The sequence below is a fragment of the Indicator indicator genome, chromosome 10 (genome assembly GCF_027791375.1).
Source record: "Indicator indicator isolate 239-I01 chromosome 10, UM_Iind_1.1, whole genome shotgun sequence".
NCBI lineage: Eukaryota > Metazoa > Chordata > Aves > Piciformes > Indicatoridae > Indicator > Indicator indicator.
The window spans coordinates 25429482-25455784 of NC_072019.1; the positions used below are offsets into that span (position 1 = coordinate 25429482).

Sequence of the window (26303 nt, forward strand, 5' to 3'; positions counted from 1 at the left end):
AAATATTACCAGATTCCCATTTGGGAATAGGCATTTTTTTAAAAATCTTTGAGTTACCAAGTTGCATAAATACTACTAAAATAGGAAAATTTAGAGAACTCAAGAGGAGGCTAAAACAGTATTATGATTTTAAAAAGCAATCATATTTGAATCAGTGTAAGATGGCTCCAGGTTGGTGGTGGCTGTGTGGAGATGAATATGCATTCTGTGAAATATGGCCATCCCCTGTCATCTTTAGATAGATAACCTTTTGTATAGACAGGAGGGAACAGGGTTGCCTGTGTAAACCTCAACATCCCTCTGTTATTTTAACATTGATATATTTCCGAATAAGATAAGAAACATGGACTATATAAGTTTGTACTGAAATCTCTTTCAACACACAGGTCTTTTGGAGAGATCCTACCTGTGTCCAGCGCTGTAATAAAAGCATAATACAAGAAACTTACTGAGTTTCATGTCCTTCTCTAAATCAAGCGCTTTCCTTTGCCTCCCCGAAAGAGGGAAACGGTGTTTTTGCCTCATTTAACAATGGTGTTTCTATATCCTGCTCTGAAAGCTATATTTGTGCCTGGTACAGGCAGACTGTCCTGCCTACACCTTAGACACAGGTAAGTCTGAACCACGCCAGCAGATCTTCACCACCCCTCCGTTCCCGGCCTGTGATAGCCACCAGGCAACGCGAGCAGGCAGCAGCCGCCATGTTGGGACGGACCGGCACTTCCTGCGCGGGCTCGGCGCTGCAGAAGGACGGTAGGAGCTGTACCCGCTGACGCTTCACCCCACGGGCAGGCGCCACACTCCCGCTTACGCCGACACCCCCGGCTCCGGAGCCTGAGGGGAGCGGAGGCAGCAGCGTGGGCGGCTGAGATCAAACACCGCCGGCAGGCGCGTTCCTGGCCTCCCGAGACATTGGCGAGAACAGCTACATCTTCTCTCTGTGATTGGTCGCACCCGCTGCCACTCCAGGCGTTTGAAGGAATGGGCGGGCGCTGACGTGTACGTCCCGACAACACCCCTGCCCTGCTGGGACCGGCGCGGGTGGAGTGGGTTGCGCTGGCACGTCAGTTGCGCGGTGTTGTGGGCGTAAGCGCGCTTCGTGCATCGGGTGCTTACGCATCCCCCTTGAGCGGGGGCGGCCGGCGTGGGGAAGTGGCCGCCACCATGGAGGCGAAGCCAGCGGACCTCCTGCTCTGTGACAGCCTCATCCTCTGGGTGAGTGGCGCGACAAGGGGCGTCTGCACTGCCGCCCTTCTCCCTGTCCGTCCTCGCTGCCCCCGTGGATCTTTCATAGGAGGAGGCGGCGGCGGGTGGGCTTCCGCAGGAACAGCCCGTCCCGGTGGAGGAGGGCTGTTCCTGGCAGAGCATAGCCCCGGAACGCGGCGGCGGCTTCGCGTGGGCGGTCGGGAGCGGCACGAGGGCACCTGTTGGCCTCAGGCCGTTGCTGCGGTGACGGTGGGCGACCGCCACAGGCGGGTCGGGGCGGCGGAATGAGCCTGCCGAAACTCGCAGCTCGGGGGCTGAGCAGCCCGCTCCTCCGGGCTGCAATCAGGCGCTCCCAGGGGCGGGAGAGGTGCCCAAGCAGAAGCTGGTGGCGTTTGCGGTACAAGCATGGCCGCAGCAGTGAGGCCTGCACGAGAAACAAGTGTTTATATCTCCATTGGAATGTTCTTGCCATCACCCTTGGAGCGTAGATGTGGTCGTTTGAATACCCTGTAGGCCCCAAGTAGTGGTTCTCCAGCAGTGGCTGCAACGTGGAAACTGCTCAGTAATTAATAATAGATACATGTGATTAATTTTAGTTGTGTTCTGAAACCTCAAAACGTTTCATACCAGCTTTCAGTTGGCTAAGTGTTTATTAGTCAGTTGTAGCACACCCGAGTGTGTGGTGTTGCCTGTGCAAGAAATATATTTAGAGTCATGGGATCATTATGGTTGGAAAAGACCTTTTTTTTTGAGATCTTCCTATTCAGTCCACATAATCTTTCTTTTTATCCTTTGGTCCTTCCAAGCTCCTGTTTCCTTGTCTGTCATTCTGGTCTTGCAGATGCAATATATTTTGTGAGGGGGAACTCTGAAAAATAGACATTTTATGTGAAACCTTGACAGGGAAGCCACAGTTACCTGATGTGAGGGGTTTCTCAAGTAATAGCAGGTGTTTTGCTTGTGTGAAGTGTAAATCAGGACAAAAAAGGGAGTAACTTACAGATGCAATACTTCTAGCGACCTTGTATCCTCCTCCTAGCATTCTGCATCCTATTTGATTGGTCTTTAGAATTTTGGTTATCTTATTCTTACCTCTTTGTAGTGGAATATTTTTTGTAGTTTAATCTATGCATGCTTTTCTTTCTCTTTTTTTGGGCTCTTTATGTTTTCCTCTCAGTTGTCAGGTAAGAACAAGTCCATTGTGATTAATGCAATCCTGAACTCCGTCTCAAAATCCTGTAAAAGGTGCTGATTTTTTTTAGATTTTTTTACAACGTTAATTTGCATTTTTAGTATCCTCTCAGTGCATGCTATGAATCTTAAAGGAAATGGTAGTGGAATGTCAGCCTTAAACTGAAAGAGCTTTGTGTGGTGTCATTAACGTATATGGACATCCGACTCCATGTGTTCAGATTTTCTGTACACTACATCGCAGATGAACTACCAGATGTGTGGGTTTAGATTTAACACCCTATTTGTCGTTAACAACTTAGTAGAAGCTGATTGTTAACACTAAGATGTTTCAAACATTTTTTCAACTTCAGTAATAGGGGAAAGAAAAAGTCAGGGGAGAGGGAGAATGAAGTGCTGTGTATCTGAAGAGAAATGGATTTAGAACTCTCTAGTTTTAAAGGTTTCTGAATTTAGTGTTTAGGCATTAATACAGCAAAGAGATGCTCTTGATTTTCTGTGTCCTGCTGCCAGATCTTGTTTTTATTTTAGAAAATTCTGCAATGCAGATGTTATTAAATTTAAAGTTTTGAGGATGCTACAGGAATAACACAATGGAGCTAGATTACGATACAGGGAAGATGTCACTTTCCAAGGGATATTGTTATGAAAGTAACATCTGTTAAGATTGATCTCACCAATTGGTTGCAGAAACCGTTTTCTAAGTCAGAAAAAAGTGTATGTGAAATAAACCTTAACATTTTCTCCCTCTGGTAGGAGTGGAGTAGTAAGTATAGCAGCAGTAAGCCTAGTGATACAGTGGAGCCTTTTGTGTTTAGGTGTCATTACAACAGATGTAGAGTATCTTTTGGTAGAGTACTGGTCTGAGACTGCTTCTTTGTCTCCAAACCAGAGACTAGATGTATGGTAATATCTTAAACAGAAAGCTTTTTCTGTATTAGATGTACCTGTGTTTGGCACTGGCAGTGGTAATGTTAACTGTGAGTCGTTATATTCTAGGATTAAGAATGGGAATGGCTTTTGTTACTTTGAAATCTCTGACTAACTCTACATAACTTCTATCCCTAGTGTGTATAATCTGTGTATGAAATGCAGAACACCACCCCTGCATCCTCTGGGTGAAATTGAGGGCATGCATTTCCTAGAGTTCGATAGGCTGATTTGCACTGGGTAATGTGAACGCTCTTGTTTCACTTACAGCTGTTGGTGGCAGAGCCTTCAGCAGATCCAGAGAAAAGGCATTAGGTGTTACGTGATATGAAATAAATTTTTCAGGAGTACAGTGTGAGTGTAGTAGCTGTGTCTGAGAGAAAAATGCTTGCTTCTCTTGTAGTAGCCAGTGGCAGGCTGCATTTCAGCTAGATTCATGAAATGGTTTTCAGCACAAGCAGCTCCTTGAAACTCTAATTAGTAAAACTGATCAAATCTGGGAAAAAAGAGACTGCTACTACAGTCCTGAAGTATGTGGCAGCCTCTACCAACCTCCTTCCCATGCCTACTACTTTCATTTGTTTTGCAAGTACAGTAATAATCTGTTCTGAGGAAGTGATTGATGTTTAAAGTACCCATAATTAATACTTTTACTCTCATATTATTTCTAGGTGTTTATGTAACTCTGAGTCCTGCTTTTTTCTTAATTTTAATCAGCTGTTTCTATTCTGGGACATACTGGCTTACATAAAGCAGTGTTCCATGTCACAGGGTCTTGTAAGGCTTTGTTTCCTGACTCTGACAGTCTCAGGTGAAATGGTAGTACCTGTGCTGAGCAGTTTCTTTGATTTAAAAGGGGGTATATCCAAACGGCAGCATCATGGTGTTGTGCCACCGTGCTCTGAATTCTGGCATGCTCGGTCTTGACTCATAGGCTTGCATGGTTGTTTTTGCCTTGGTAGTAAGGCTGTGGTATTAGAAACCAGTGCTGTCGGTCACAGCTGCTTCAGTTAGTGGTGGTAATCTTTTGTGGAAGCTACCAGGGATTACTGACTTCTCACTTGCTGTAATAGAGGATTTAAAATATTTTCTTTTAATTGAAAAACAAATAAAAAACCCCAAACGCTTGTGCTGCACGTTTTTTCGCTTCATGGCATGTAAAGACTCTCTTTGAAGTAAGCAAACAAATATATAGAGTATATGGTCACTCTTTGTATGGATGACAACTGCCTCAAATTCTCACAGCTGGAAACTGCTTTTCCACCAGTCTGATCCAAGTGTTTCCCTTTCCCAAATACACTTGACTAGGTCATTCACCAGTGACCTCTGAAGAAGCTTATGTTTCACAGGATATTTGGGAAAGCTCTCTTGCAGATAGACAGGTAATTTAGAACATTGTAAACACAGTAGTCAATTTTTGCAGTGGACAGAGATTATAAGGAGATCTGTTCTTGCTTCTGTTGTATCCAACATCTTTTAATAGCATTAACAGCAAACTTTATCCTTTCTAGTTTATTCACCATTATAAAGAAGACTGAATTTAAAAGAACTGCTGAGCTCTCATTTTCTTGAGCATGTGATGAGCTGACTTGTGTATTTCTCTCACCTAGGATAGTTAGTTCTGAGCTGATTGGCTTGTGGGGGGAATAAAATTTTGCGCTAATAGTAGCTAATTCTGTCCAAATATTAGATGTGGTCTTGGGGATAGTTAAAATACAATGCAATATCCAAAAAATGGAGAAATGTTTTTAACATTAAGGTAATCCCATCTTACAGATATTAAATGCAGGAAAACAAACTAAGAAAAAATCACCTTCCTTGTGGAAGTGCAGAGGAGCTTCCATATGAGAATTGGCTGAAGAGATGGGGACTCTTGGTTCTGGGAATAACACAGTGGGAGGAGGGAAGTGTGAGAGGTCAATACAGACTTAAGCCCCAGGAGAAGGCCGCTGTGGAAGAGTCTGTTCACTGTCTGCGCAAGAAGTGGAGAAAACAAGGCAAAGACAGCAGGTGGCACACTGACAAGAGGGGTGTGTCAGTGTGAGCTGAAATTCCCCCCCACACAGAAAATAACCAGGGTAGCTCAGTCTGGAAGCGAATGAAAGCTGTATTTACAAGCAGAACCTACAATCTACAATGAAATGCAATGAAAATGTACAAATATACAAAATTCACAACATTTACAAATATATACAATCAACAGAAAAGCACAACCAAGCTCCCTTTGCTTCCCCCCAAAGGGGAGCTTTCCCAAGGGGCCTCTTTCCCAGGGGCCTCCCCCCCTGACTCCCCTGGCAGAAAGCAGAGTTAGCTAGAGCAGAAAAGTTAACTTAGCTCGCCAAGGCCAGTGTGTTATCTTCAGGAAGAAGAGAAGAAGAAACAGCAGCCAAACAGCCCAGCAAGCTGCCCTGACTGCAGACTCCCCACTTTGTTTTGAGTAGTAGTTCTTAAACATTTCTATCTATCCAATGGAAGTGTTTAGAACAATCGTTATTTTGCTTTCTTATACCCAATAGTGACTTATTTACACTCTTTCACTTTCTCTGCTTGAACTTTGCAAAGAAAAGTTAAAAAGACAGTTTCAAGCCATCACAAGGGGATATCCTGCAAAGTGCTTGGATGCAGAGTTTGTGGCTGCGTAGAGTGCCTCAGCCAAGTTCATGGAAGGAAACCTCACTGAGGACTGTTAAATAGAAATGTACTCTCTGCAGTACTTCGAGACCCAGATTCCTGGAGCCTAATGAAGCATTTTTCAGAGTATAGTCACTTTATAGTTTGGAGTGATCTGAGGACCTGGGATACCTCAGCGTCTTAAGGCTTCATACATGCAGCAGGCAGAATTTTAGGCAGAAATTAGCAGAACAGCAGAAGAGCTGCCTGCGGATGTGTAACAAACTAGTATCATAGATCAGGTTGATGATGAGGCTCTTATGTATAGAGCTGTCTGTGGGGTATTCAGGTGTTCATGTCACTCAAGTTGCTTTCAGAGAGGCTAGCTGCAAAGCACTTAAGCTATTACATTATTTTTTTTCCTTTAGGGTGGGAGTTGCATCTTGTTTATATAGCCCTGTTACTTGTACCTGGAAGTACCAGTTACAACATGAAGATTACAAATAACAATTCATCTAGAATAGATCAGGCAGTTTATAAAATGTTTCCATCTATAATCTGCTTTTGTAATAGAGGAGAAAAGGGGAAAACTGGGCCTTTGTTGCTTAATCTTTGGACAGAAATAAGCACATGGGGTAAAGCTGCATCCAGCCCTGTGTTTAAACACTGAGTAGTACACGATGCTTAGAAAATAACAGGAAAAATATGTGTGTGTATGTTAAATCTAAATATCAGAAATAATACGTGAATAAAATATCACTACCAGGAAAAGATTTATAACTTCAAGTTATAATGACGTTTCTTGGGTTTATTTATGGATTTTTAAAAAATATTTTAAAAGTTGCACATTTATATAGAAATATATTTAGTTCTGAAATTCCTAATTTGCAAGGAAGTATGTTGCCAGCTCACAGGACTCAAAATGATTCAGTCTTTTCTAGCTGTCTTCATGTCTTTAAGGTGCGTAGTAGATCTCAGGCAACTGTTTCTTTCCACCACTTTTGTGTAATTTTCTCTCTTCCACTCCTAACTTTTAGGTAATTTCAGGGCTCTTTGTTGGTGTCATGACTAGTTCTAAAGTTCTATGCCACTAATGGTAACAGTCACAAGTGTTGAGATAATTGGCTTGGCTTAAAAACTGCATAGTTGAGAAAAGTTTTCAGCTTCCTCAGGTAGGCATTTAGCAAGATGTCTTTCTATACCTTAAAGAATAGAAGGAAAATAGCAACTAATTTTCTATCCTCTATCTCCTGAGTGAGAAATTCAGTGTTTTTCTTTCCCTGTTTCAGTTGCAGACATTCAATACTGCTGCACCTTGCAGAAACATTCAGGACTTGACTAATGGGGTTGCCATGGCTCAAGTCCTTCACCAAATGTAAGTTGTTACTTAAATTCAAAGAAGAGATAGTTATCTTTTGAGGGCTTTGTTTGATGTGCATAGTTGCTTTTAAAGTAGAGACGAAGTGGATGGTTTATAGCAAAATACTTGGCTTTGTCTTGTTTGGGGGATGACATAATAGTTGGGTAATAATAATTGTGATGGAATGGAGAAGGTATTCTAATACTGCACCATTTAATACTTAAATGTACTTGGGCAAGAATAATAAGATCATCTTCATTTTTTCCATCAACATCATTTCTGTGAATATCCATGCTTCAGGAAACAGGAATGAGGAACTAAAAGCTCAGAGGGCATGTCTTTGTACTCTTTTCTTTTGAGACTGCTCAATTAATTTTGATTTAAGTTTGAGGATTTAAATTATAATTTACTATTGTCCTGGAAGAAAGAACTATGAAACTTCAATGGCAATCCTATTATTAAAAAATAGTTTGGTGATCAAAAGAAAAATAATTCCTTTTTTATTGGTGTGATGACAAATGGTACTGGGTTGAGTCACACTCTAGTTTCAAAATTTGCGATTACTTGAGGGTTGTAATATGAGTCTTTCATCGAGTGTCTGGTTACAAGCCATCATTGTAATTTTATTGTTGTTAGCTCAATTAATAAAGGAGGAATCTGAATTGCCGTGTCTTGCTCAAACTCTATTTTTGATTACCAAGAAATTTAAACAGGCATTACCCCCAAAACCAACTCCGAACAAAAGCATCCCTGATAAATACAAACCCAGAAACCCCCATCTGCTTGAAAAGGTTTTGAAAGTGCTGTGTAAGAAAAAAAGCTCACCCTTTCGGTAGAGCATGGCAAAAATTGATCTAGGATTGCTTAGTGAAAATTTAGTAAGGGTCACCTCCGATGTGTTTGTGATACTAGGTTTCCACAGGCTTTGGTCAGACTTCTTTACAACGAAGTTGGTTGATTTGCAAGTGAGGATAGTAATTGTCTTTTAAGTGCTTTGAGACTAGTGAATAAACAGTGTAAAAGTTAAGATATTATTAGATATGCTGTGATTGTAACACTTGACAGCTCACTGTGTGCAAACACCTCCATTAGCAGCTCATCCTTATTTATGCTGGCAGAGTGAATATACTTTTGCCTGAGGGAATCACAGACCTGCAAAAAACATCAAATGCTAATAGTTTAAAATGTGGTGGGTTTTTTAACTTGATAAGTGCCTTGAATTTTTCAGCCTTTGCAATTTGTCAAAGTGTACATGAGGAGGCATTAAACATCAGAAGAGGATGTTGCTTTACATCATTGTGATCGCTTTGTCAGGTGTAAAAATATTCAGTGTGACCTTCGGATCCTTGTGTAGCTGTAGCTAGCTCAAGCATGCACAGAAATTCTTCCTGCCTTGGAAGCTGGTGTCTTAATACAGCCAGCAGGATGGAAATTTCCTGTGACATAACTTGCAGTCTCCAGGAATTCATGCTTCTTTAGGCACTGTAGTCAAACATCGGCTGATTTAAGGCTGGGAATCTGGTATCTCATTTATTTAAGTCTATGTTTATTGATGTTTAATCATTAATTTTATTTCAGAGATGTTGCTTGGTTTGATGCATCATGGCTAAATCGCATTAAAGATGATGTTGGTGACAACTGGAGAATAAAGGTATTCAAAACCTTGAAGAAAGCAAAAGTTTATGGGGTTAGTTATCTTGTCTATCCTGATAGTATCCAACAGTCCAAAACCTATGGCATTAAGATCAGACTTTATTAGATTCTGTTGAATGAACTTGAACTGTCTGATAGTTTAAGTGCTTCCAACATTGTTGCATGGGGATTCTTACTGTGATGTTTCTTTTCCCCTGTCATTCTAGGGTCCTTTCATAGAGCTGCTATGTAAACATTTTATTGTAAATTACCATTTAATTTCAGCAAAATTAAGAGTTCTGATAAAAGCCTATAACTTTTCTTTTATGTACAACAATTAGTCCAGTAATCTGAAGAAGGTACTGCAAGGAATTATGGACTACTATCATGAGGTATGGAAAAAGCAGGTTTTTTAAATTCTAATCATTAAATATTGTAATTATTGTTCTTCTTCACCTAGCTTTTTTTTCTTGGCAAAATAATATATTTTAAAGAATTTTTTTTTTTTGGCAGAAAGTATATAATAACTACCTGGTTATGTGAGAGGTCTGAGTGGATATAATTTCATCAGGTATTATTTTAGATAGGACTCCCTAAATATGGAAACTGTGTCTCTGTCATTTCCCAGGTGAATTCCATATGGACTCTGCCGCAGAATCCTGTTGATTCTTTCTGTGTTCGTATTTGCTCATGTCTAGTCATGTTTTGATCTTTTTGTACACAACAGAACAGCTTTGGCAGCCCAGCTTAGGTTTTATGATATTCACTTGGAAGTTGGGAGGTAAGTTGCAAATCCTCCTGGACATAGTAAGGATGGTACTTTGTCCTCTCCCTTGCAGGATGACTATGGTAGCCATAGTTTGAATTTAAACCAAGAAATTGCTGAATTTTGTATGGAGTTTGGTAACAGTTCTGTAATGGGTATGATTTAGATAAACTTGCCAGATCATGTTATAGCTCCTTGGTCTTACCTTGTAGTATCAAGTGTCAGGCCCTTCTGTATTGCCAGGACTGATGCTCTCTGGCAAGCCCAGAAGTAGAACTTCTTCAGACTTGTGAGAAACTTTTTGAAGAATTTGGAAGTCTTTTTAATTTTTTTTTGTGTGTTGATAGACCTTCAGTATTAAATAATTTAGTCTATCCCAAGAACTTTTAACTTATTGCTGTTGATTTTTCTTGTATTTGTGGTCAGTTAACTAAACCTCCACACTTGGAAAACTTGCAGTTTTCTGGAACTCATACTCAAGTGGCTATCTTCATTGCACTAAATAATTGCTAGGTGCTTGCATATATTTCATTTATTTCTTTTTTAGTATAAAAATTGGAAATGCCAAGTATGGTAAAGGTCATTGGCTTGCAGTGGATGGAGTACCCCTTCCCCAAAACACGCATCGGGGACAGATGGATAGAGACAGATGTTTGGAAGAGCTTTGCTGGTGCAAGAGAGAGCCTCAGTGTACGACATCTGAGTTTCATGTATGAAGCCCTGTAACAAAGGCATTACATAAAATAGATATCATCTACTTTATCTGGCCTCTTCAGATTTCCTAGTCTGATTCTGCTGTGTACTCTCTCAGAAACCAGTATTTTTAGTGTGCATCTCCATGTTCCATGTTTAAAATCTTTTCCCTTCCATAAGTTTAATGGTAACAAACTTATTAATAGACCACTTTCTATGGATGTCTTGCTGAGTCCAGATTTCTGCTGTACAAAAGTAGGAGTCTACTTGCTCTCTTTTTTGTTTTCAGTTCTTGGGTCAGCAGATTTCAGAAGAGCTTATTCCAGACTTAAACCAGATATCTGAGAACTCGGACCCTACTGAATTGGGCAGGCTGCTGCAGCTTATTTTAGGTTGTGCAGTCAACTGTGAAAGGAAACAAGGTACACACTACCCTAATCTGTTCAGCAAACAGCCTCAGGGGTTTGCTGAGGTGGAAGAGATGAAACTTTTTTTTTTCTTCATGTAGTAAAAAGTCTTTATTAACGTGTTGCATGCTTATTTTGAAATTGGAATTCACTTAAAAGCAGAGAACCTGTGGGAAATCTGTGACTAAAACTCAAAACTTTGCTCAGGGTAGGTTTTAAAGAATAGTCTGAAACGTGTGTGCATTATTCATACTTGTTCAAATATGTTCCAAGACATTCAAGTGCAAATAAAGCAATTTAAATTAAAAACTTACATTAGGAGCTGACACTTGTTTGTCTGCAGAGGCTCAAGACCAAATTGGTTAAGTTTTCTCTCCCCATACAGGAGCTAATGCTTAATGCTCTGGCTAAGGAATCTTCAGCATGATTCTCTTAGTAGAACAGATGCAATTTCTAGCTAGTCAGAAATGACTGCATCAAAGAGTGTTTGGAAAACAAGCTGTCAGGCTGCACATGAAAAAGGAACCATGTAAATATCTTAATGTCTTTATTCTGCCTGGTACAAAGTTGTTCATTTAGGGAATGATAATCTCTTATCTACCATATTACTGGGTGATAACGTTGCTGGTTAAGGATAGTGCTGTCTATAAAAAGACTGCTACCTGTTTTGAAGAAGCTTTATGGAGAACAGATCTTTCTGCAAACAGTATTTCATGCTGCTCAAGTTATTGATATGGAAGTGTCAGGACTCACTATGAATTCTTTTTCACAGAACATATACAAAATATCATGACCCTTGAGGAGTCTGTTCAGCATGTTGTCATGACAGCCATTCAAGAGGTAAGAAAGATTTCATAGTCTAATGCAGTTGAGAAGTTTGAATATCCATTTGTTGGTCTTTGAATTCTTTCATCCAAGCAAAGGTAAGGGAAGAGGGCAAGTACTTCCCTAAATTATCTGGGAAGATAGGACCAAGAGGCCCCAGGCCAAACAAAAGGGTTTTGACTTTAGTCTCATGTATTTATGGCTTAAGATATCCTGTTTAACACAACAAATGTATCTAGTTGCTAGCTGCTGATTATATGGTGAGCCAGGTTCTGGGTTTTCTGACCCAGACTAAAAGTTCAGCTGAATGTAACCAACTGCATTGTTCTGACAGACCATTCCAGCATCTGATGTGCAAACTTCCAGCTGTATCTCCTCTATTCTTGCTGTGCCATGCTCCCCCTGCCAGTTAACTTTGTTCTTAGTTGTATCATCTTGCTGATCTAGCTCACAGCATAGCCATAGCTCTGCAGTCACTCACATCTGTGAACTTCAGGACTGAGAAGCAGAGTGTAGAGGAAGGCAAAACCAAATGCTGACTTCAAAGGAAATGTAATGTGTAATTGCACTCTCATCAGAGTTGCAGTAGACTTTAAAATCTGGCTTTAACTTGACTATATGGTCTTTAAAGCTCTAAGTGTCATATTGGGAGAGACAAATCTGTAAAATTCTTGTTTGTTGTGTTATGACTAGACCTTCTTCAGAAAGTTTGATTATAAATAATACTGCAATTCCTGAGCAAGAAGTAGGGCAGTTTAATTGTTGATAAACATTCTGTGTACATCTTTGTACTGGATATAAGTGAGAGCAGTCTTAATGTTCCCATTCTTTGCTTAGTGGCAATAGATGTGACACAAAGTGTGGTAACTATTTAAACTAATTGGGTGAAATCCTCTTTTCTGGTTCACTCCATTTTAATTTGACTTCTGAGTAGCAATAACTTCAACAGATCAGATTCATCCAATAAAATGTTACTGCTAACTTGTTTAATTTGGGGAGGGAGGAGGTTCAAAAAGTCACCTTGTTCTAGATTTTTAAAAAAAGATTCACTGTCCATGAAGGTTTTGTAATTATTATAAGTCTGGTTTGATATGTTGAAGAGATGCAAAGAAATGGTGAAAAATACACATGGTACTCAGTAAACAGTGAATTTAGAAATACTTAACCTGTAATTTAACCTCTCTTTCCCGTATCCTCTTTCTGTAGCTTATGAGCAAGGAAATAACAGGTCTTTCCACAAGCAATGCATCAAGTGAAATTGAACAGCAGGTAACTGCTTACTATTTGTTGCTATTGTATTTCAAGCCTGAATTAAGTCGGTATCTTTCTGTATCTTAACTGAACAAGGGGATCCTCTTCACTTCAAGGTGTTGCACATAAAATAAAACTCAGTGTTTCTGTTCTTAGATGAAGGGCATTTCATTCAACAGGCAGAGATTTTGAAACAGTGAGAACACAAATGTTCCTGTGTTTGGTTTTTGTCTTGCTTTTAGCATAGTTATGTTGGATCTGGATGCTATTCCAGGTTACAGTAATTTACTTATTTAATGTGGTAGTTATTTAAAATGCCAGAGAAATGAACAAAGATCCTGATCAGACAGGGTGCAGATAGGTTTCCATGTCAATGGGTGTGCCTATTGGCCTCCTTAAACAATTAGTATAACCAGTTGAGACATTTTGGAAGCTAGAACTGTGAGTGCTTTGAATATGGGCTGGAGTGATTGACTCTTATCTTTTTTAAAAGCTTAAAAAAGCTTTGGAAGATCTTCAGGAGGCACTAGCAGAAAAAGAAGAGTTGGCACAAAGGTGTCAAGAGCTGGATTTACAGGTAAGAAACAGCAAGTTGCTTATTTCTTTAATACATGGTGGTGCTGCTATTAAGATGAAGACATTCTGAAGGGCAAAGAATTTTGCATTTATTTAACTTTTTCTGAGAATATTTAGCTGGCTTTTGGGGAAAAGCAATTATTCTGTACTCTGAAATGCAATTACTGGAAATAGTTTTCTGATGGATATGTAAGCCAAGATTTTGTGTCAACTGTGAACTCAAAGGTGGTTTGTTCTGCTAAGCTTTGTTTACTCCTACAAGAGAGAAGCATCAAAACAGTGTTACAATGGCTTTACAAATTGCCCATTTCATTTTTAGTCACTGCTTCTTTTTGTGTTTTGAACTGTGTCCAAAAAATCCGGTTCATGTAACAATCAGTCATTAGATTTAATCACAGAAAATGATGCTGTTTTCAATAGGAGTTGATGGAAGACTAGAATGGGCAACTTCTCTAAAATTTACCCACTTTTTCTCATACACAGTTGCAACAGGGAGGATATTCCAGGAAAATAAAAATAATGGACACGAATAGATCCTTGCTGATGTTTTTCAAACCAGGCTGATAATAGGCCTACTTTTGTTTTAATGAATATAGAAGTTAATCAAGTCACTCCAGAAAAAAAGAGTGTTTTGTAACAATAAACTGGAATTTGCATTTCAATGAAATTTTTAAAGAAAAAAAACAACAACAAAAAAAAAAAAACAATCAATTTGTGAGCCTTAAGTCTGATCCCTCTTTTATAGCACTATAGTCTGAGAATAGAAAGAAGTTTATCTGGTAAGACAAGTTCATCTAAGATTTGATGATGGAGAAGGAAAATATTTGAATGGCATCTTCTTACAGAAGCCATACTGGCTATATGAGCCTCTGGAACAAAACTGCAGCACAAAACCAGGGGCCAGTATTTAATTTCTTACAGGTAGTGACAACTGAAAAAGTAGATTATTGACTATATTAGGTAGCTCATAGCTGATTACCATGCCCCGGAAGCTTTTGCTAGAATTGAACTGATATTTCAATTCCTTTTTTTTCTTAAGGCAGTAATAAGGCTCCCTAGTAAATGCAGAGATCTAAAAATGCTTGTGAGCAGAATCCGAAGGAGAAGATGATTTCTTTTTAAATGGGCAACAGGATTGATTTGACAGCTGAACCAACAGATTGCAGCTGTTAAACTGCTCTTCAAAAACTCTTGCTTCAAGAGCTGCTGGGTAGCAAGTTCACTTGCACTTTCTCCTTCCATTAGGAGATTAGTGTGTCTTACTAGAAAAGTCCCCAGGCTTTCTCCTGACTCACACAAATTTCTCTTTTGAGATTTCTCTATCAGCTAATGATAGGTTACACAAAGCCAGTTACTCATAACATAGTGTGGGCCAGGTGAAGGCATGAAAGGTGTTTGAGGGAGAGGTACTGCAGGGTATAAAGAGATGAGTTAATAACACCATAGCTCTTTATTACTGTGAGATTTTCTTAAAATACCTCTTCAGAATGCCTTGACTTTTAAATCACTTCTGTTATGTTGAGATGACGGAAAAGAAGAAAAAAAGCTATCGGGCACTGAGAAGCTGAAAAATTCTCCCTGTGTCATAGAGCTTTTTTGGGTTTTGTTTTATTCTAGTCTGAGGTGGGTGTTCTTTTAGAATAATGTTAAAAGTGTGAATGTTGTGTATGTTTAAGGAGTGGCTGAACCTTGAACAGGAAATGTTAGGGCTGAGCAAGGCTCAGGTGTGCTCTCTACTCAGAGGTGTTCTGTGTGCATGTGACATTTGGTGTGTAAAAAGGAGTGACCTAGAAAAACAGCACCAGTGAAGTGATGGATTAATTACTGTTCTGTTCCTTACATCTGTTTGATAGACTTTTAAAGTATGATCACAAACTGTTTCTTAATATTGCATACTCTAGGTTATGTCTGATGTTTAGTCTAATAATGTCACCATGATATGTTTATTTTACTTATTTGAAGCCATAATATTGACTTGACGCTTCTCATTTAAACTAATTCTTAATAAATTCACTTATAAGGTCTCAGTCTTCCTTGATATTTTCCAAGAGTATAAGAAAGGTAGGTTTCCTTTATGATTCAGGAAAATATAACCCAAAAAGCATATTGTCCCTGTTTTTAAATGCCAGTTGACTAACATGTGCTACATGCTCTTGTGTTTGACAGGACGTTAAAATTAACACAACAGCTTTCACTAGAAAAACTTTAAAGGTTCTATCTTCTTAATCCTTCCCCATTTTATGGCTGTTAATATACTGACTGTTTCAATGAAGTGTTGTATTCTCATTTGCTTAGCTGTGAACACTTTTGATATCAAACCTGTTTTGATTGTTGCAAGAAGTGCATGCTCTCTCTGAAGCTGTCTAGGTTTTTTCTTTTGCGTGTGTGCTTCCTAGCTTACTGCGCTTGAAACCGCTTCTTGCGCAGCCATTCACTGCGGAGCGCACGGCAGTGCTGTGTTGGTGTGCTAGCCAGTGCCATCCTGCTTTTTATTGTTAAGTACAAGCAAGATGGAGAGTGCCTTGACACCAGTAGAAGTTTTTTGTACAGTGTCCATGGTATCCTTTTCAATGAAAGTACCAGTTTCTCTTCATATCCCATTGTCTGCCTCCACTGTGGTTTCAGTTACAAACATTGGTGTTTGTTTTTTTTTTTTTTTTAGAGGGACTTCTCCTTTAGTGCTTCGTAACTGTCATACACTAAAGCATCTGTATGCTCAAATATGCTGTGTAAATTACATTCTGAAATTTCTAAATGCTCAGCCTTATTCATAAACTAATTTGGTGATGTACTGCTGTCTTGCTTTGGTTCCTTCCAGTTGGACAGGTCTTGCATTGTGCTGTTTTATCTGCACTAGGTGGCTGCCCTCCAGGATGAGAAAAACAGCTTGATGTCAGAAAATGAGATTATGAATGACAGGCTAGAGCAATTAGATGACTCTCTTGATGATCCAAATACTGCAGTTGCAAAAAAGTATTTTCATGCACAGTTGCAGCTTGAACAACTTCAAGAAGAAAACTTCAGGTATGAAGCGGTTTCTCTCAGAAATCCTTTCCTTGTCATGTCAGTTATGTCCTGAGAATTTCTGCTACTTTCTCAGGATTTTTAAATCTCAATTTCTTTCACTATGAAAGCTTTCATTTGCTATATGAAAGTAATATATAAACATATGATAAAGACAGTCCTTACCTTTTAAAAAAACTGTTACTTGATGTAGAAAACAGCACTTTGTGGTTGCCATATTTTAGCCATTTGACACTGCAAAGAAGATGGTAGAAGACAGAAAACGAGTGCAGAACTGATTAGTGTGCAAACAAAACTCTAACCCGCTCAAAACCCACCATATCTCTTACCTCTGCTGATTTCAGTTACATACTAGCTTTTCTCTTGGTGGTTCCTGTGAGGGGAAAATGACGTTTATCTGGTCCCTTGATAGGGTAAATTTGCAGTACGCCATTCATTGTAATTTAACCAGGTAGACAAAATGTTATATGTCTTACAGTACCATTTTTCTGACTACTTAAACCCGACAGGTTTCCTTTGTCTTACATATTTTTAGTAGTTCTAGCACTAAATGAAAAAATGTGTGGCAACACTGAGTTCTAAACAGAGTTCCTGTTTTTGATCTGGCAGGCTTGAAGCTGCAAAAGATGATTATCGTGTCCATTGTGAAGACCTAGAGAAACAATTGATTGAGCTGCAGCACAGAAATGATGAACTAACTTCCTTGGCAGAAGAATCTAGAGCCTTGAAAGATGAAAATGATATTCTTAGGTATGTAAGAGAGAGCTCCCCATCCATTAGGAGGATTTCATGATGAAATCCAAGGGGCTGTGTGTAACAAGATTTCTTTTTCCTGAGGCATTACTTCTGCAGATAGATCTTAAAGTAAGTGTTGGAAAAGAGCCCTTTGACAATGCAGAGATGGAATGCAAGCTTTCAGGCATAGCCTCTATTATTTGCTTAAGATTACCAACATGGAATTTTTCTGTGAAGCAGGATTAATGAATACAGAAATTCTTCTTCATATGGAATGAAAGGTGAAGTTCTGCAAGAATTGAAGACGTTTTCATGGACTTGCATTTGTGCATTCTTTATTAAGGGGAAATTTATATTGTAAGAGGCTGCCTTTTCTGATGAAGAAAAGCATATATGCAGTTAGAACTTCAACATGACTTCTAGTGTCAGCATTTCAGGCTAGATGTAGGTTAGCAACATGATCAACAAAATGAAGGTAAAATACATCATAACCTTGATGAGAATTTAACATTGCATTCCATTGTGCATAAACTAAATACCAGGCCACCCAAGAAATATTCAAAGCAAATCCTATTGCAAAAGCAGATCTGCTATTAATAAAGTAATATGAGTAAAGCATGGAAGAAAAGTGGTTTCAGGTGTTTAACTTAGTGTTTCTTAGTTAACATCTGAAATAAATCTTAACTGTAGATATTTTTTCCCCACAGTGTTCTTGTACTAGCTTCTACTAATATGAGATGGCAAATATTAAACACAGACATTCAAATTTCTGTGTTTATGAATCCAATATTACCATATTGTTTTTGGTTAATGATCAGCTGGTAATTCTTGGTCATATCTGCTAATGATCCTTTTTGTAGTGCAGTTATATTCTCGTTATCTATAAGCCCACCATGAGAACATCTGTGTGTTTTTCCTTATTGGGTACAAGTACTTGGACTCTCTAGCACAGGATGTTGTGGTGCAGCAACATTGCACCCCACAGGATTTCCTAGAGAGATTTGACATCCTAACCCTTGCTTCTACTTCTGGCACGCAGCTGTCAGTCTTACTCCCACTTTAAACCCTGTGTTGATTGCAATTTTTTATGAGCATTCTTTGCATAACACAAGTGTGCATTTATAAAGTGAGATTTAACTCTCCTGCTAAGCATGTTGAAAAAGCTTTAATGTGCATGACAGCAGAATTTGACTCCTTTAATCTTGGAAAAAATAAACCCAACATACTCCTAATTCTTGTTTGTACTTGAAGGAGTACTGCGGACAAGGCAAGTAAGCTAGAATCCACTGTGGAAGTGTATCGCAAAAAGCTCCAGGATCTGAATGACTTCCGCAGGCAAGTCAAATCTCTGCAGGAAACCAACATGATGTACATGCACAATACAGTCAGTCTGGAGGAGGAACTGAAGAAAGCCAATGCAGCACGGGCCCAGCTAGAGACCTACAAAAGACAGGTATGGCTGCAACTACGCTCAAGCTGCTACTTTTTCCTCAAATACACATCTTACCTTCTGTCCTGGTTTGACAGAAAGTAGGTTTACCCTCTTCCCCCTCCCTTTTCTTCCCGCAGGGAGAAGGTAGGCAGAGGAAGGTAAAATGGGTGAACAAAATCAGACTCACAACAGAATTGGAAGTTATTAAAAGTAGTATTAACAAAAGTAAACAAAGCACAAAAGGTATTAAGGGAAAAAGGAATTTATACAAAACCAGAATTGGCAGTGGATTAGGCCCTGATGGACTAGGCCCCACCAAGCAGCCCACAGCTCCCAGGCAGCAAGAAACCCCTCTCTCAAACAGCAAAAGCAGGAGCTAAGAGAGTTCTGACTGGAAGTTCTGCCTCTTAAATGGGGAATATGCAGGAAAGGGAAGAAAGAAAGAAACCTACACCACCTACATAAAATTTATTTAAATGTATTTTTATAGAAGCATACAGGAAAGGGAAGAAAGAAAGAAACCTACACCACCTACATAAAATTTATTTAAATGTATTTTTATAGAAGCATAATTGAACAGCTTAATTTAACAGCCCATGGGTTTAACCTGTATTGCCCCTTTAAGATCTGATGTTCATGAAAACTCCTTCATGCACTGCTGTTCACTGCCTGTCTTCCCCTGTTCATTAAACTAGCAAGCTTAACTGTAGTTTCCCTCTGAACTGATCAGTTTTTCATGGTTTCCAGGCTTTTCTTCTTTAGCTGAGGTAGTTTTTGTGCTTGGGAGGGGTTGTTTAGCTATTGCTGAGATCACTTGGATGCAATATTCCAAACCTTATTCATGGAAATGTATTCTAAACTTGTTTTAATTTCAATTCCACTTATTTCAGTAGTAATTACAGAGATGTGGCAGTTAAATGTTTTTAAAACAATAGAAGACAAAACAAAGCAAAACCCAAACAAAAGCAATAATCCCCAAAGACAAAGGCCTTCATTCAATCTCTCTTCCCCCAAGCTTGGAGGATTACCTGTCTATTTTGGCTGCAAAGGGCAAGAGTGAAGGTTTTAGAGGTGGCATCTTGCAAAGTTCATGTGCTGGATGTAATCTTTTTATGAAAAGGTCCAGGAGCTTCATAACAAACTGTCTGAAGAATCCAAAAGGGCTGATAAACTGGCCTTTGAAATGAAGAGACTTGAAGAAAAACAGGAAGCTTTAATTAAAGAAAAAGAGGTAAGCCTCTAGAACGAGGGTTTACTTGAACATCTAATAAATCTGTCACATGCTCTGCTTGAGGAAAATCTTCCCAGAAGTAGTGCTACGATGAAAATGTTTAGTGCCTCTTGTGAGTGTCTGCACATATAAAACATAAACCAGGTCTTAAAATCTGTGTGTGTCAATACTATTCCTGATTAACGTTACTTGATCTTGAAGTGGTGCAGTATGACTCGATTCCACCTCAAATATATCTTCTTAGAGACTGATAGTACAGTGTGATGCATTAAAAGAGACAAATGAAGAGCTTCGATATTCACAGATGCAGCAGGATCACCTGAGTCAAACAGGTATGGCTTTATCTACAGGGGCTTTTTAAATGTATTTTAGTGATTTCTTTGAGTTTGGTTGATTGAACTTCTCATCCAATTTCAGATGCATATTGTGACAAAAGCCATGAGAATCTTGCTGCTGAAATTCTGCCAGTAGAATATAGGTAAGAAATAAGTCATGGCTGTTTTGGTTTTTCAATGGATGGAGCATAATACTCTCTCTGAAATTTTAATACTGACTCTCAATCACAGTTCTTGCTTTCCCTCCTGGGCCCCCATGTAGCTGTTAATTATTTCCCCATACTATAATTACTTTCCATTCTTACTTAAAAGCATATTAGATTGTGGCATATAAGGGTTTAGCTTCAAACATCCTCTTTAAGGAGTCAAACAATTCTTACCTTGCCACTGGCAAACAGCATAAATAAATAACACACAGTTACTAAGACAAATAGCTACAGGCTAGCTAATAATTGCTTTTAAAATCTGGCAGTGAAGAATAGAGCCACAATAAAATGTGGCTTTGGAGTGAATTAGTTTAAACCTTTGTTTGAATCTTACAATTTTCATCACAATAGTCTCTTTTAAAAATTACCTTTTAATTAAAAAAAATCCATGGTTACCCTAACTATATCTTTAAGCAGACCTTGTTCTGGTCAGTTTTAAGGTTGGAGAAGCAAACAGAAGTATAGTCTCCTGCTCTTAGTCTGTTTTTTCTTAATTAACAGTGACTTTTTTGTTGTTTTTGATTCAGAGAAATGTTTATTCGGCTGCAGCATGAAAATAAGATGCTCCTATTGCAACAGGAAGGATCAGAAAATGAGCGTATCACAGAGCTCAAGGAACAGTTGGAGCAAAAGCATCGGACAGTGAATGAACTAGAAACTGAGAAAAGGTGAGAGGAGAAATAGCAATACAACAAAAACTGATTTGTAGACTTTCAGAGTGGCTTTGTAGCTTGCAGGAACCCAGCTATCCATTTTTTCACTGGTGTAATGACTAATGAAGGATTATGAGGCAAGCAAGAAGGAAAGTAGCTTAAATGTGATGTTGTGAAATGTGGTAGATCTGTATGCAGTCTGCTCTGAAGAAGGTGTTGCTTATAGGATGCTCTTCTTAGCTCTGAATGATTCTAGGTAGACCAAGAATGGAGGTAAACTATTTCCACAACTTCAGGCTAATCATGCTGTAACACTGGGATATGGTCTGAATCTCTCAGTTAAAGCATGCTGAAAGCAGTTTACTAGGATGTAAAATTTTTAGTTGTTAGGCTTCCTCAAAACTTAAACACAGTGCAGCTTTGTTAAACATTTTATAATGAAAGATATAGAAGAAGTTTGTCTCACCAGAAGTTCAGGTCAAACTAAAAGCGTTCGAAATCAGTTTCTTTATAGCTGAAATACTGCTATATATACCCTCTGAAATGGCATGTACCCATCCAGACATAAAGCAGAAAAATCTGCTTCTTGTGATGGGTTTAGATAAGTAAGAACTGTCTTTTCTTCCTAAAAGGCTAAATGAAGAACATATTGGAGAGTTACAGCAACAGATTGAAGACCTGCAGAAGACTTTGCAGGAGCAGGGATCCAAGTCTGAAGGAGTAAGTGAAAACTTGAAGACATTTTGGTGCTTTTGTTTAAAATCCTTCAGTGTAACATCAAGTCCTTTGTTTAGACGTGTCTACTGCTGATAACTAAGAAGGCAGGATAGTGGTTTAGTGCTCTCTTGGTTGGCCTTTTGGGTTGATTCTTGTAAAGTTAGTTTGAAACACACTAGTTTATACAGTAGTAAGATTATTAAGCTCTGCATTATCAGGCTCTTTGGGGTCACCCAGTTCCCCACTGTCACTCTTCTGTCTTCTACTGTACTTTTAAAACCCTCTAGTTTTATAATTAAATGGTGGTGTATTGAGAAGATAGCTTTAAAGAAAAAAGATACTGGAACTGGTATCTCTGTGATGAAAAAAAAAAATCTGAATGCAGTTACAGAAATGCATGAAAAATTTCAGTTTTCTTAGAATTTCTTTGGTTTGATGAGCTTAGTGTTCTTATCTACCTTTATAATGTCACTTTAACATTGTGGTGTGCAAAACTGAAATATAACTGAATTTTAACTCTTTGCTTTCCTAGTCTAGCAACTTGAAACAGAAGCTGGAAGCACACATGTAAGTATGGCACGTGCACCCACAATAGCTTGTTTATGCTAAATAATTTCATTGTTGTAGCTCAGAAACTGACAAAGTCTTTGTAGGGATGTCTCGTTTCTCGAAGTCACTGATTTGAGCCATGCATGTGTTGAGTGGAGGATTAACATTCTAGTTGTCCACTCTGATAATCTTGTAATGCTAGTATCCACTTAAGTGTCTCCTCATCACCAGTATCATTTGAATTGTTGTAGTTGTGCAAAAGACTGCTAAAACCATCACTCTTACTGAACTCCAAATTTATTCCATTCTTAAACATTTTCATCCTTTCATCCTTAGTTCTACTAAGGACATGCTGTAGGGGGTCTTTATTAATAATTTTCTTACTTGTTTCTAGTAAATGAGATTCAATTCAGAAGTCATAACTTTTATGGTTCTTCAAAAATGGCTGCTAATATTTCTATTGAAACTCAGAAGAATTGCCAGAGAAGAAAATAATTGTTTAAACACTTCAACCACCAAGTTTTGGCTTTCAGCTCTGGAAACTATGCATGGTTTGTGAGCTTAATCCTTAGCCCAACCTTTTATTCATAGGGAAAAATTGAATGAAGTTCATGACGAGTTGCAGAAGAAAGAGGCTGACCTTGCAGAACTCCACCCTGATGTTAGTCAGAACTGTAAGTTGTTTTCTGTGGGTTTTGGGTTTTTTTCTTAGAGAGATGATGTTAAGTTTCTTCTAAAATTATTCCAATAGCCACTGGGATACTTGTATGGATAAGGCTTTCTGCTACAGCTCAGCTTTAAATGTGAAATGAAGGTGAAGGGAGGGATTCTTTTTTGCGCTCATCAGTGGGCAGGGAGAAGTTCATGGGGCCTTAGTTCTGTTCAACAGTGCTCTGCCAAATGGGAATTCAGGGTCGGGTGGGGACCTTCTGGTGCAACTGAAACCAAACTAAGAATTGAGGAAATTGTTCAGTAGCTAGAAAGTTTATTTGGGGGTGGTTAAATCAAGAGGATGTCTTTGATTTTTCTGTAAACAGCTCAGAAGATTGGAGAGCTGGAAGCAGCATTGCGAAAAAAGGATGAAGATATGAAAGCAATGGAAGAAAGATATAAAATGTACCTTGAGAAAGCAAGAAACGTGAGTGGTGTATTTCTGAAAAGAGGCATTCCTCCCTCATAAATTGCTAAACAGATTTATCTGAGTCTTTCTCCTTACCTACCAATTGCAACTAGTAGCTACATGGTGCAAGCCCCATCCCTGGAGGTTTTTAAGGCCAGGCTGGATGTGGCTCTGAACAACTTGATCTAATGTGAGATGTCCCTGCCTATGGCAGGGGGATTGGAACTAGATGATCCTTGAGGTCTCTTCCAACCCTAACAATTCTATGATTCTGTGTTGCTCAGCTGCAGTCAGTTAAATGTATGAGCATGGGCTAAAGCGTGAGATGCGGTCATGGTTCCTTTACCCTTTGGTATCTACATCGTACTGTGTAACAGCCTAGTTTTCATCATAATTGCCTGACTAGTGCTCAGTTGGTTTTCATATTTCTGCTAAGAGCAAACAAAGTACAGAGCTGTTGAGAATCAGACCTGACTTGTAATGGCATTTGTTTCACCTTGTACAGGTGATAAGAACCTTAGACCCCAAGTTAAATCCGGCATCGGCAGAAATTATGTTGCTCAGAAAACAACTAACAGAGAAAGACAAAAAAATTGAAGTACTAGAGGTAAAAAATTTACTTATATAATAATAAATTCTAATGTTCTGCTGTCTCTGACACTGGACACTCAAATTGGTCTTTCCTAATATCCAGTACCCTTCAATGCTTCACTCAGCTAGAAACCGCAGACTATCAAACCTAGAGATTCTTAGTTCGGCTTTAACCCTTTATCCTATTTCAGTTTGTCAGAGCAGTTTTAATTGTTCGATTTAGTTTTTCATTGTAGGCCTGAAACACTAATTTGGATTCATTGTAAACCCTCTGAAAAGCTGTAAGTGAAATACTTCATAAAACCAAGATTTTTTGCTGTGTTACAGTAATTTGTTACAAAGCTGCAGAGACCAGTAGTAATATCACTAGGTATGTGAGGAATGACTTGTTTAATGTACTAGACCTGTTATCTGTGGCTTCGTATACTGGAGTTCTTAAAAATATATAGAAGAGTAAAAGTGTATATAGGAGAGTAAAAGTTCAGTAAAATCTGTGAAGCTGAAAGGATTGTTGACAGTCACAAAAATACTTGGGAAGTGCTGCATTCAGTTGTATAGCAATAGTGATGGGACTGGATAGAACAGTTACCTGAGCAAATACTGAACTCCTCACCTGTGTTAGCAGTCTGACACTAAATACTGAGGCTTCATATTACTTCTGTGTGTGCTAGGTAATTATACTGCGTAACAGCTATTCAGTGGCATACGAATATTTATCCACTAGCTGTACATTCTTGTCTTTTGACTTATAGGTGAAAAAATTACTAAGTTATTTATAGAATTAGTGATACACCCTAGACTTTCACGCATATTTTCCCCAGACTCCCTCTCAAAGTATAGTTCTGAGTTGAACTGCAACTTACATAAAGTTTAGCCTCTTCTTGAAGTCTGTAACTTTTCCCATAGTCATTTCTGGATGTATATTTATTTATACCTCTAATCCTTCTCATTAGTTGGCATGCTTAAACATTTCTGCTGTGTGTGTTTCTTTTTTTCAGTGAGCTGTATTAAGCTCACGCAGATTACTTGTGTTTTAATTGAGATTGCTTTCTGTCTCCTTGCAGGCTGAATACAAACTTGCTAAGTTACGTGATTATGAGGAAAAGCTAATTGTAACTGCATGGTATAACAAGGTGGGCCAAAAGTTTGGTTGTTTGGTGTCTCATAAATCAGAAAAACACTTTTCTAAATATGCCAGTTAAATCTTACATAGACTTTTTTCCCTTTTTAGCAGTATTGTAACAGTCAACTATTTTGTAAAGTTAATTTGTTGTGTTTCCTGCTTGTCTGCTGTGATTTGGAACAGGAGACTTAAAACTTGGCACAGGCCATGGCTTCTGTGTTAGCAATGTCCTGTTCTCTGCCACAAGCTTCCATCTGGATTCAGCAGCCAAAATTCCTGATTGTTCAGTTGCATTAGTGGCTGAAGATTTCAGACTTGAGACAAAAAGGCCATGATTCAAAAGGTTCCCAGGTTCCTGCATCAGGCTTTAGCATCTTTAGCAGAGTATTTGTGAAACAAAGCTAGAGCCGTCTTCTTATCCCACAGCAGTGTTGCAAAGGTTGTTAGAACATTTGATGTTAGATAGCTAGGAAAAGGACAAAAAGTTGTTCGTCAGCGTATGAAGCAGTATTTAGTTTCATAAAGAAGACTAGAATGGGAAACCAACAAAGGAAAGTGAAATTAAATGGCTTACTTCATAAAGGTACAACTTTGCTGTAACTGAAATGAACACATTTTGTATCTATGTGAATCAATCCTTCTTCAGCCTTTTATGGTAGCAAGAAATAGTATGTAAGAAATTGTGTAAGCCTGAGATCGGTGTATGACAGATGGCCAGTTTACTTAGGGGTTTGGTTTTTATCGCTATAGTGTAAATGTTATTTAACTTATTTCCAGAGCCTCACTCTTCAGAAGCTAGGTATGGAAGCAAGGCTGGTTGGCAGTAGTGGTGACTGCAAAGATGGACCTGGACGTTCCTTCCTAGCTCAACAACGGCATGTCACCAATACCAGAAGGAATCTCACTGTTAAAGTACCAGGTGCAACATCGGATTAAGCCACAAGGACCACGAGGAAAACTCACATGCTAAAGTGTCCTTAAATGTTCAATAGCTTCCACTTTACTTGATGAAAGAGGAGCTTAGGATGATGTGAATTCAACATCAGAACCTCTCAAGACATGATTTAGTTGATCAGTGATGTGTGTAGAAGGTAGCACATAGTTTTCCAAGCAGGAGTAGATTTAATAATTGCAGATGTA

At 38.8% G+C, this 26303-nt stretch overlaps 1 protein-coding gene across 1 annotated transcript; it reads left to right on the forward strand.

The window, feature by feature from the left end:
* The first annotated feature begins 1164 nt into the window (after positions 1-1164).
* On the forward strand, positions 1165-26303 carry HOOK1 (hook microtubule tethering protein 1). Its single transcript, XM_054383943.1, has 22 exons — positions 1165-1215; positions 7227-7312; positions 8876-8948; positions 9271-9321; positions 10678-10810; positions 11568-11635; positions 12827-12889; positions 13365-13448; positions 16305-16471; positions 17081-17221; positions 18458-18659; positions 19759-19869; positions 20114-20201; positions 20287-20347; positions 20938-21078; positions 21696-21783; positions 22313-22347; positions 22921-23003; positions 23367-23467; positions 23955-24056; positions 25105-25173; positions 25941-26303. The coding sequence occupies exons 1-22, from the start codon at positions 1165-1167 to the stop codon at positions 26097-26099; spliced, it is 2157 nt and encodes a 718-aa protein (XP_054239918.1). The 3' UTR covers positions 26100-26303.

Bases quoted from the DNA above. Each gene is read 5' to 3' on its own strand.
- HOOK1 (XM_054383943.1), top strand. From the start codon at position 1,165: ATGGAGGCGAAGCCAGCGGACCTCCTGCTCTGTGACAGCCTCATCCTC. The intron at 12,890-13,364 runs GTAACTGCTTAC...CTTTTTTAAAAG, and splicing joins CAAGTGAAATTGAACAGCAG to CTTAAAAAAGCTTTGGAAGA. The intron at 21,079-21,695 runs GTGAGAGGAGAA...TCTTCCTAAAAG, and splicing joins GAACTAGAAACTGAGAAAAG to GCTAAATGAAGAACATATTG.